The following is an 11,781-nucleotide window of genomic DNA, read 5'->3' as shown; positions in this document are numbered from 1 at the left end:
ACTCTAAAAAACAAATTAAAAAAGGCAAAAGCAAGTTCAATCGAAAAACTCAAAGTAGGGTTTCAAAAATTCAATCGTATGTTCAAAAACATTGCATCTCCCATTTGAACTCCTTGTTTGCCTACAAACATTGCTTACTTTTTAGTCCCATTTGAACTCCTTGTTTGCCTTAGCCTCATTTTTCAGAATGATCACGTCTGCTATCATTTTTTAGAATGATCACGTTTGTCGATCGTCTTCTCGCGATCTTTCTCGCGATCGCCTTCTTTCTCTCTTGTGTGATCTTCTTTTCGTCTTCTCTCTCGCTTTCCGTCTCTCTCGGTCTATCTCCCGATGGTTTTTAGTCTAGCGTGTGTTCAAAAGGTTATTTGTGGAAGAAAAAGTTAGGGCAGGACTTGGTGGGCTATGGGCTACACGGACAGGGCTTTGCTGGGCTATGCTATACGCGCATAGGACCGGCCCATAAATTCTCATTATGGTATGAAAAGCCCAAATATCTAATGCCTAGGGTAAGATTCAAATCGAGAAAAAAAGAAACAATACAATAAAAAAGAAGAAATATTATTATGGCCAACCTTGTTGAAGCTTTAAAAAACAAAATTGGCTACCTAGGAGTTTTCATTATTATGACCAATACAAACAAACTTCCAAAGTATTGATTTTTGATTGACATATTTGGCCATAGCTCTAGTGTAAAAAGAAAAAAGAAAGCCGCAGCAGCTCAATTTCATAAATACGCCACTGGAGAACTGATTTCCAACAATCCTACACCATCTAAATAAGCGACTCTTTTTTCATAATAAATATATTTTAAAAAATGTAAATGAGGGGTCCCGAATACATCCACAATTTTCAAATAATGCAAAGGATCAGAGGAGCCCGACAGCAAGATCCATTTTTGTCCTCTTCTCTTCCCCATGAACCCTTTCTTCCACCATCAACAGAGTAAGAACTTCTCTCTGAATCTCTTTCACCATTGACGCCATTTACCCCGTCACTTGAGGATACTAGTAACTCTCATCTTCGTCTTTGTTTTCTTATGCTCCAGGGAACTGCAGAAATAATCCCAAAATGAATGAAGTACAGTTATTGGAAGAAAAAAAAACACATGAACCACGTAAAAGTGCCAAGAAAGAAAATATTAGTTTTAACCTAAGGTTGTTCGATTCAGGAAAGAAAACTACAGACAACCCAAGTCTGCTAAAAAATTCACGCAAAGGGTTTACCTAAAATGGAACTCAACAAGATTTCCATGTCGCCAAGAATGCAACAACTTATGGCACACAAAAAGTAAATTCGCGGCAAAGAAGCTTTACTTTGGCAACTTCCCACAATATGAATTAGACAGCTTTTTGTTCTAAAAGCGCATTCCAGAAGACCAATCACCTCATTTTCAGATGAAGCTATCAAAAATTTGACCAAATGAAGACTTAAATTTGGATGGAATCAAAAGAATATGTGGGAGAATAAAAAGGTATGGTACACAGCGAGTCGTGTTCAAGACACATGACGTTACACTTGATTCAACTTTCTTTGCCCTATTCTGTAAGTGAGAGCTGCCTCCTGATTTAAAGCAAGTCCTTACACTAAAGTGTGTGCCTCCATGACTCCTACTCTTCCACATTTTAGGAAGTGTGGTGAAAGTGATGAGCCTTCCACATTCAGTGTCTGGAAATAACGCACGCTCACGGTACATTAGCCAAATTAACCAACCCAAGTGCCTGTTGAATGTAAAACTATCATCCAGATACACGTTTTATACTCAATTTACTGGCATAGATTTTGACGCTGTATGGCAAAAATCGGCCAGATTTTGTCGTGCACAAAAACAAGCATTAACAGGCTCAGAAAAGTAATTGACTAGTGGTAAAAAAGAACTATAAAATATAACAAAAGAAGTTCCACCTGCGACACAAAGCCTTACAATAATTCAGTCATGCCAAAGATCGGTCCATAGTTCATTTCTTGGTCAGCATCAATGTTTTGGGACAAACAGAGTGTGGTAAGCCATCAGGACTGTTATCGTGCCATACATTAAAAGCTAGCAAAAGATGGAATAAAATCCCAGATAACCGCGGGGAGGAGATTAGACTAAATGAACTGCACCTGTTAACTCCATTAGTGGTCATATTCCTCGAGAAGGCCTTTTGCATGACACTTTTGTAATACTGAGTAAATGGAGCATTCAGAGTGCCCTTTTCAAGCTGTGCAACAACAATTCAATGAACTCAGATAAAGCTACATTCATCAATTCAAAGAAGTCTATTAAATATATATATATACATATATATCCGGTGAGGGATCCCTCATTTTATTAAAATGCGGGACTCTCCTTCCCGATTGAATTTCGATGATCCGAGCCGCTCAAAGTGATCAGAACGTGATTTTAAGGGTCCCCGTGAGAAATCAGCAAAAAAAAATGACCGGGAAGGGCTTCATCCGAGCAGTTTTCATTGAACGCTTCAAAAAAAACTGTTCGGATGACGCCCTTCCCGGTCATTTTTTTTGCTGATTTCTCGCGGGGACCCTTAAAATTACGTTCTGCACACATTGAACGGTTCGGATTTTCAAAATTTGATCGGGAAATGAAAGTCCCTCATTTTAACAAAATGAGGGATCTCTCACTTGAAAATTCCTATATATATATATATATATATATATATATATACAGTCCGTCTCCCGTAAGGACCACCTCATTTTAATAAAATACAGACCTCCCTTTCCCAATTGAATTTCGATGATCCGAGCCGCTCAATGTGTTCAGAACATGATTTTAAGGGTACCCGCGAGAAATCAGCAAAAAAAATGACCGGGAAGGGCTTCATCCGAGCAGTTTTTGTTTGTTTTTTATCAAACGGTTCAAACAAAAACTGCTCGGATGAAGCCCTTCCCGGTCATTTTTTTTGTCGATTTCTCGCGGGTACCCTTAAAATCACGTTCTTAACACATTGAGCGGCTCGGATCATCGAAATTCGATTGGAAAATGGGAGAAATGAGGAAGTCCGCATTTTAACTAAAATAAGGACTCCCTCATTTGAGACTGACTGTATGTGTGTGTGTGTATATATATATATATATATAAAATCAATCCAAAGAAGAATTCATTGGCTGTAAAAATAATAGTGCAGACCTGAAGAAATGATTCGACAGATTGATGATCTTTCGGTGAGAAGGCTACCTCATCTCTTTTCTTCTGGATAAACTCAACATTCTGCTCCATCTGCAGCACCAGAAAATCATTTCATGAAAGGCAAAGACAATAATAACGTGAAGTTATCCACCACCCACTAACAAAATTCAACGAAAGGTGCTGATGTGAAATCCTCTTTTGTTCACCAATTATGGCCCTATATCCGGTAAAGATCAGGCAGTAACAAGAATGAAGCCTTTCTGCCACAACCCACAAAGCATCCGGATAAGTAGATCAATTGAAAAAATCCCAAGCCCTCGAACACAAAATTTTTAGGCAATTGAAATTAGCAGACCAGAAAGAGGATAAACTTTTAAAACTCTGACTGGCCCCACCCAACTAGAGACTTAATTAGTGAGAGATAATTAGTGTTCTTTTTCATCCCCCAAGTACAGAAATATAAATAAGCATACCAACTAACTAAACAATTTTCAAGGGCACATGCCTGATCAATCAGACGCTTCACCACGCGCCTCAAACTTTCAGTGGTTGCTATTTCATGAAACTTTCTTAGGCGGATAAGTGAAGTAGTTGCTAGTTCAGGGAAGGAGATGTGGCAGGTCCACTGAAAAAAGTGCACAGAGAGTAGTTCGACAGCAGAGAAAACACATTCCTCCTGAAAGTTTCGTGATTTTAACAAATGTTTTGGCAACTGCATCAGACATCAATTTCAAATTAATTAAGGTTAAAATCAAGATGACTATTAAGTAGGAGGGACTAGTTCTTAAAATGAAGAGAAGACGAGCGAGTAGGTAAAAAAAAAATTACCTTCAAAACAGAGGAAAAGTCGCAGACCTTTCCAGGTTTACCACCCTCCTTACCACTTTTATATTCCAACACATCTAACACTAATGATGCAACAGGAATGAAGATCCCACTCGAACTAGAAAGATGATTTAGCCATTGAATGTACTTTAATCTCAAAGGGAAATATCTTGGTCCTGGAAAAAGGCAAGCTACTCCATTTATGAGCTGAATCATCATATAAAGCATATGCTGAAGATCATAATCACGTATATTCGCTGCTATAAACAAAACCCAGAGATCAATGCAGTTTGCGTACTGCCAACTGCATATTTTCTTGAGTGCTTCCTGTCCGTCAAAGTTAAAAATCGAGAATGAGAAAAGGAGAGCATGTTAATGTCCAGATCTAATGAAAAACACAAAGCAAGACAAACCATGATTGTTGCATACCTTCTTCTTTGTTCGTAGACCCTGCTTCAATATCTTGGCAAGTTGCTGAATAGACAGAAGAGCCTTATTACATGATTTATGCACATCAAAGGAGCATAGCTCAACAAATGAGCTGCCCAAGAGCTGCATATGTTTTTTATTGACTAGGTCAACAACTTTGCTGTGAGCAATATAGGCTTTATATGTCCTTATTAAGCAAATGTCAAAGCATTCGGAGCCAAATACAACAGCCACATTCCGTATTACAAGGAAGGAACATGATGATAGAACCTCTTCACCAGAAACCCAGAATTGAACTGCAACCTGCACAGAATAATGCCATTTTCAGACCAGAAGATGACATGATTTGAAAATACTACTAGAAAGCACTATGCACCTCTCAGTAACAAACTTCTTGGGGTTTCAGAATGCCACAATTTAAACTAACAAGCACATTCCTTTCCTTCTATATGCTCCCTCTCGATCTCTCGATTAGGACGAAGTAATAATTTCTAGTCAATGCTTCATTTATGCGACATTTCTTCTGTATGCAACATTTATTTATTTTTGTTTCATTTTGGTCAATGCGAGTTCCATTGAAAAAGCTAACTTACATAGAATCAAGGAAGGCCTTAATAAATCCAATAGTGCTACCAAGTACCAACAAATAATATATTACCACTTGAATCTGTCTAGTATCCAGAATTCACTAGTAAAGTACCTTGATCAACCTGTTCAATAACGATGGAAAAGCAGAAAAAAATATCATAGAAGCTTTCAATCGGCTTAAGGAGAAAGCCAGTATCTCAGAGTCTGTGAGCTGATTCAACAGAAATAATGTGCTCCTCAGGTAAGACTTGATGAGTGGCCTAAGCCTTTTCCACCTAGGAGTATCTTTCAACTCCAAAAGGATTTCTTTCTTGTTACTTGAAGAGGGTATTTTCAACAGGCCCCGAAATATATTATCAGCCTCACGTAGCATGAACATCAATATGTGGCCGAAAGTGTCTCCATTCTGATATCTTTGGCATGATGCAGTCTCAGGGACATCAATTGACTCAGTTCCATGATGGCATGCAGCACGATACACATTTGAAAGGCTAATAAGGGCAGACTCATTCTGCTCCTCTTTAACTCGTTGACACAAAGAATTAATGACGGAACTTGTGAAAATTTTCTGCTTATTCAAAACAGGACTCTCTCCATCCACTAGCTGCGTAGTGTGATCACTTGTTCCATCTTCATCAGAATCCTATCACAGAGCAAGCATATTGAATCATCACATAGCACTAAAAAACAAGCTAAGATATAGCAATAAGGTTAAGGACGAGACACGTGTTTACTCAAAAAAAATTATGGTACACCCACATCACACAGTAGAATCTTATTACTGAAAATAAGCATATGCTACTGAACTGAAGCTGCTGTGATTTCATCAAATTAGAAGACTACGAAATCAAGTACAATTTTCCCACTGTCGCTTCAGAAATGCAGATTCATTAGATAGCTTACCACATCTTCATCTCGGAACACCTCAAGGACCTTCTCCTGGCTTGTCAAGAACTCAGTGAACTCTGGGTCCTGACATTTCCAACCACAATTGCTTTGATAAATGAAGAGTCCAAGACAGACGGCTATTATTTGTAAGAAGATAGCAAGAAAATTTTTGAATGGAAAACATGAAACAGAAAGAAGACAGAATGGATACCCAACTCAAAGTAAGCAGAAAAGTAATTGAAATGTCTAACACACTTTTTTCCATCAACTTATATATCCCTAAGTCAAATAACATGGTCCCTGACATACAAGAGACTTAAGACGGACACCTGATGCAAAAAAATTTTGGGCAGTTCCATTTGAGATTGCAGCCAGATGCAAATTTGATGTCATGCACAACAGATGTAAGTTAGCAGGAGACCTTTAAGCCATGCATATCAAACCCCTTTTTTTCTTCATTCGTTGAAGGAAACATATGGCAGTAGAAATATGCCAAAGGGGGTGCAATGCATGCACAACCGATGGGTATCTAACTTACAAAGCATGACATATAACAAGAAAGGGGAAGTCCCAATGATAGGGAGACAGTAGGAAATTGCATGCTATCAGCTGTTACTTTAGTTCCCTGTTCTTCTGATTTCCTTAACTTTTTCGAAACACCATGTTGACAATTTTGTCTTCAACCTCCTCTACTTAATCCCCCAAGTCTAGTTCTTCCTAAAATAAACAAATGCAGAATATAGCTAGCTTTTGTAGTACATGTCTTCAAAAATATGTCACTCTATAAAGTATGTACTAACACACAGAGAATTGAAAGCTTGAAAGATACTGACCACTTATGAAGTTAACCCTGTCTAACACAAGCTATGGGTTGAAGGGCCCTTAACAATACCAACAAAGTCTTCCTCAAGCTAAATTGCTAGATGGTTATCATTAATTTGGACAAAGAGCCCAATAACTTATGAGGTAGTGGACTGAAATACTGCACAACAAGGATACGCCAGTCTTTTTGCACAATAATCATGCTTGCATGTGTTGGTTAATAAACACATGGTATTGACACATGTCCAAAACCATAAACCACCCGATTGAGTGCCCTTTTTAGCACTACTATTTTTAATTTACCAAATGTAGTTTCTAGTAAGAACTAAAAAGCAACACTCTTCACAATGCTCTAGGGAAAAAATACGAGTACAAAACATCCAACATAAATATCATGCCTTCAACATTAGCTATGGTGACGCAAAGAGATTTACCTTCTTCTTCAACCTGTTCAATTTTTTCTTCTGCATAGCAAGTCCCTCGTTGATTTTAGCGTTGTGCTCTGATAGGCCCATCAGATTATTGTTGTCTGCATAGGTATTGATTAAATTCAGATAGAAAATGGTCAGCAGCTCACAGGAGAAGACAGGGAGGCAAAGGTAGGCTTAATCAGAAAGGGTTGAAAGACTGACAAAGATGATATCACCTTCTATCTTAATCTCAATTTGACTTGGGGTACTATGTGCACCATCTGAGTCCTGATAGCTAAAACACATAAGCATTGCAGAAAAGCCAAATAGAGAAAACAGATGCAAGATGAAATGAAAAATGTTTCCTTCGTAATATATAGTTCAAAACCTCTGAAAGAAATCCGTCACTGTCTGAAGCATCTTCGGCAACATCACTGTCGTCTTCAGCGAATATATCATCAAGAGATATATCTTCAAACTCTTCACCTTCAGGGTCCCTGTGAAGGATGACTATTTTCCTCAAAACTAATTTAAGACCATATCATGCATAATCATAAATACCATCCCTAACAGGTGTAGATAGCATGTCATTTGTAAACATAGTGAGCAGAAACACTGATGCCAATAGAAAAGTCTGTTGAAAGAATGGGGAAACGGTGCTAAAGGTATAAGGGTCTGTGAAACCATAAGCTCATTCTACGCGTATTTCGAGGTATTGATCAAGCAAATAAAGGGAACTTGCTTTTTTGTTACAATTAAATCAGATCCCACGATCCTCAATCCATACTCGAAAGTCCCAAACAACCCTCATAGATTCCACTTTTCTCAACCTTGATGCAGTGCAGCACAGGATTGCAAAGGCTGCAATTGGATACCAACTCAGAGACTCCCAGCTAAAAGAAAATAAATCCAGCAATAACAAGTTGAAGGGATCCAACTCCTAAGCTCTAACATAGGAGTAATAAACTCAAAGCATGGGTCCATAAGCATTTCAACAGAGTAACATAAATACTTAAATGCACATAATCACACCATAATGTGTATATATAGCTTATTTAAAGGCAAATAATTGCATATTCCACCACAATTGCATCCCCCTAAGATGTGAACAATTAAAACAGGCTCAGGAAAAGTTTGAAACAAAAGTTCCATTTAGTTCAGCCAATTCTTCGCTTTCCTAAAAAATCCATGAGAATATACACAGAAAACAGTGGAGGACCAACAGTTATTATCGCTGATAAGTGAAAGGCATATATATATGCAGATATAGTGAACTCCAGAAAGAACTCAAGAGGATGGATCAGCGTACATAGAAAAGGAAGGGAAAGGGAACATGTGAAAGCCAAAACAGAAACCAAAGGCTTCAAATGGTTTATGATATCACCAAGCATTGATTTCACCTTCTTACCTTTGTTTTGGGAGGACTGCTGTACTCCTCACCTGGTCTTGAACAATATCCTTCTTACCTTCTGCATCAAATTAATAGAACATACTAGCTCACAAAGTTTGGAGTCAATCATAGCATCATATCGAAAAAGAAAAAAAATTCCAATAGAACAATTGTCAAGCTCAAATCATCCACTCAAGCCAGAAAATAACCAAATGCACTGAGGTAAACTTTAGACAAAAAGTTTTTTTATAAGTAATAAATTTCTTGAAATGGCCTCAAGGGATGCCACCCATGTACAGAAGAAACCCCGAGAAACCAAAAGGCCAACAGTCCGACTGCACCAAAAAGAGCCCAATCATTTAAAAAATCTATACACCCCTCTAAACACCAAAAAATATCTAACATTTCAAGGAATTGATGAAGGGCCGGGTTGCAATTCCTTGTCTCCCTACTAAATAAGCTAGGAGAGAAAAGACTCTTAATTTTAAATTTTTAACAACTACATTGTCCCCGTGAGAACATCTCCCATATATTCCAGTGCCCGTAAATAAAGACAAGGAGTAGCATATCAATACATTCTTCTACCATTATTAGTAATTGAATGTGCTATAGCACAGAGTATGTTAAAAAGAAAGTAAATAGAAATTCACGGTGATGGATAAATAACTTGGTTTGATTGGTCTTATGAATCAACATGCCTAGTATCTTCGGTATCCAATATTTTTGAAGCAATAAAAATAAATCATAGTATAGTATAAATTAGGTAGTCCTATTACATCGTTTGTACTAGTTTTTAGTGTAGAGAAACACACACTTACTGGAAGAATATCTGCTCTTGAGCAGAGCCTTGGTCTTTCGTCTGGTCTTAAGAACTGACTGAAGATTCTTCTTTGCGAACTTCCTTGCCTTCTTCCCCAGCTTCCCCATTTCTACGAGTAAAAAAAAACACAGGATAAAAATAGACAACTCTAGATACGGAACGGAAGTGCTTTTATAGTTATAGTTAAATAAAGAAGAAGTGCTCTGCTACAAATCTCAGAGAAAATATCCTCACGTCCAGATGATGAAGGGAGAAAGATTGCGAGGTGGAAGCAGAAGTAGTTTACAGCCCCTTTGAATATAAAGTGTAATTAGGAACAGAGGGAAAAAGAAAAAAGTGATTGAATTGAACTGTCTTTTTTGTAACCCTAGCACTTTGTTTCTCGAGTGCTGCTATTGGACGATACCGTAGTAGAGGTATCAAACGTGTCGTGCCGTGCCGGCCCGGCCCGTTTAACTCCGTGCTTCATGCCGTGCCGGCCCGTTTACAATATTTACTCAAATCGTGTCGTGCCGTGCCGTGCCGTGCCGTTTGTCAATCGTGTCATGCCGTGCCGGCCCGTTTACTTAAATTGTGCCGTGCCGTTTGCCAATCGTGTCGTGCCGTGCCGTGCCGTGCCGCTTGCCAATCGTGTCGTACCGTGCCATTTTTCAATCGTGTCAAGCCGTGCCGGCCCATTTACTTAATCGTGTCGGGCCGTGCCGTGCCATTTTAAGTCGTGCCGTGCCTATGCCGGCACATCACCATCCAATTTTTTCTCTATACAAAGGATTTTTCTTTGGTTTTGATGGACCAATTTTTTCTCTATACAATTATACAAAGGATTTTTCTTTGGTATATGAGTGTGGCATAATAACATGGAACACACACACACCCCTGCTGGAACACAAACACACACACACACACACACACCTGCTGGAACACACACACACGCACATTTTTGAACCAAAAACCTCCAATCTTTGAACCAACCAACTAAAAATTGCACATTTTGAAACCAGCTAAAAATCCTTCAAATTCTTGTTGCCTAGCTGGGGAAGTAACAATAAAAAGAATAGCACCTCTAATTTTTTCGAGTTCTGGTCCTATATGTTTCAAATCATCTCGCACAACTAAGTTAATGATATGGAATACACAGCGCACATGAAAAAATTAGAGACATGATACACAGGCAATTTGTGATACACAATACTAATTTATGGGACAAGCATTTTGGACGGATCCTTAATTCCACCAAAGAGGAACATCAGCCAATTTACTATTTGTTACTTGTATTTAACAATTCCTACAGTTAGATAATTTAAGAAGCTTAAAAATTCCAACTTGAATACTGCTCAGCTTTAGATGAAATTGCATTGAGTAATCCTTCAATTTCATCAAGAATCATTATCAGAGATAGGTAAGAAGCTGATTCAAAAAGCAGGGTAATATTGACAACATGTCAAGGTATCAAACAAAAATACATAATCGAGGACTAAATTGAAAGACAAACCGAATCGATCATTAAGAAAACACCTTCGCCATCACTTCACATCAACCAGACATAGCGTATAGGCTATAATCATAAGCCACTTCAAATTCGAAAATTCCCAAGCTTCGTGTAAAAAGATTAAAGAACCCTACCACAGAACAAAATTCCTAAAATCCACCAAACGGAATAAAGTAAGCGCGAAACTACATTGAAGCATGAAAATCGATACATATGCATCTATAAGAAAAAAGAAATTGATAACTATTTCTAAGCATGAAAATCTGAGATCGTGAGAATGTTTCGAGGTTGCGATACTGTCAAACGATAATGACGAAAGGCTAGAGTACGAAGACATCGAACAACGAAAAAGATATCTCACCTTAAGTGATGAGATCGATGATTCGTGATGAGATACCAATGAGCCTAGGGTTTCCGAAGTGAACTCTTGGTTTGTTTCACCCGAATTCGTCCACTGATAATGGACTGAGCCGAGGGTTTTTGAAGTGGATCAAAAATCGAAAACAGATCATGTGCAGAGTGAGAGACAGAGACGACTTGAAAGTGAGAGAGAGACAGAGAGTGGGCAGCTAGGCTGCTAGGGCTTCATCTCATCGTATTTAGGGTTAATTTTTGTATTCGTCCTTCTAGTTTTACGGTTATGTTAATTTCATCCTTCTAGTTTCAATTGCTACCAAATAAATCCTGTAGTTTGTTTTATGTTTTAAATTGGTAAAATCGTTAACACCGTTAATGAAACTAACGGAAAAATATGATTGAAAAATTAAGTGCTTCAATTTTCAATCTGGTTGAACCGATGCGAAATCTTATTTTTTTATCATTTTATCTTAGATGGTCGTAATGAATTTTTGGCTCTAAGACCTTTCAACGAATATCCGAAGACCCCTTATTTAGTTTCAGGACTCTCTTAAAGTGCTCATTGAAAAGTTTTAGAGCAAAAAATTCATTATGACCATTTAAGATAAAATGATCAAAAACATAAGATTTTTG

At 38.0% G+C, this 11,781-nt stretch overlaps 1 protein-coding gene across 7 annotated transcripts; it reads right to left on the bottom strand.

Annotated features, from left to right (window-relative positions):
* Window positions 1–546: 546 nt before the first annotated feature.
* On the bottom strand, window positions 547–11,361 carry LOC131333676 (protein REBELOTE). Of its 7 annotated transcripts, none has more exons than XM_058368333.1 (14): window positions 11,153–11,360; window positions 9,301–9,411; window positions 8,501–8,561; window positions 7,481–7,589; window positions 7,329–7,380; window positions 7,117–7,211; window positions 5,876–5,944; window positions 5,085–5,615; window positions 4,385–4,687; window positions 3,959–4,282; window positions 3,636–3,842; window positions 3,131–3,220; window positions 2,107–2,204; window positions 547–1,052 (listed from the first exon to the last, which is right to left on the bottom strand). In XM_058368333.1, the coding sequence occupies exons 2-14, from the start codon at window positions 9,407–9,409 to the stop codon at window positions 995–997; spliced, it is 2,106 nt and encodes a 701-aa protein (XP_058224316.1). In that variant the 5' UTR covers window positions 9,410–9,411; window positions 11,153–11,360; the 3' UTR covers window positions 547–994. The 7 variants fall into 7 exon arrangements, with proteins under 7 accessions (XP_058224316.1, XP_058224314.1, XP_058224311.1 ...); XM_058368331.1 differs by adding an exon at window positions 10,795–10,921 and having other exon boundaries at window positions 976–2,204; window positions 11,153–11,361; XM_058368328.1 differs by adding an exon at window positions 10,818–10,921 and having other exon boundaries at window positions 976–2,204; window positions 11,153–11,361.
* Window positions 11,362–11,781: the final 420 nt, after the last annotated feature.

Source organism: Rhododendron vialii, chromosome 7a, assembly GCF_030253575.1.
Source record: "Rhododendron vialii isolate Sample 1 chromosome 7a, ASM3025357v1".
Classification (NCBI taxonomy): Eukaryota; Viridiplantae; Streptophyta; class Magnoliopsida; order Ericales; family Ericaceae; genus Rhododendron; species Rhododendron vialii.
This window is presented reverse-complemented; position numbering and strand designations above follow the sequence as displayed.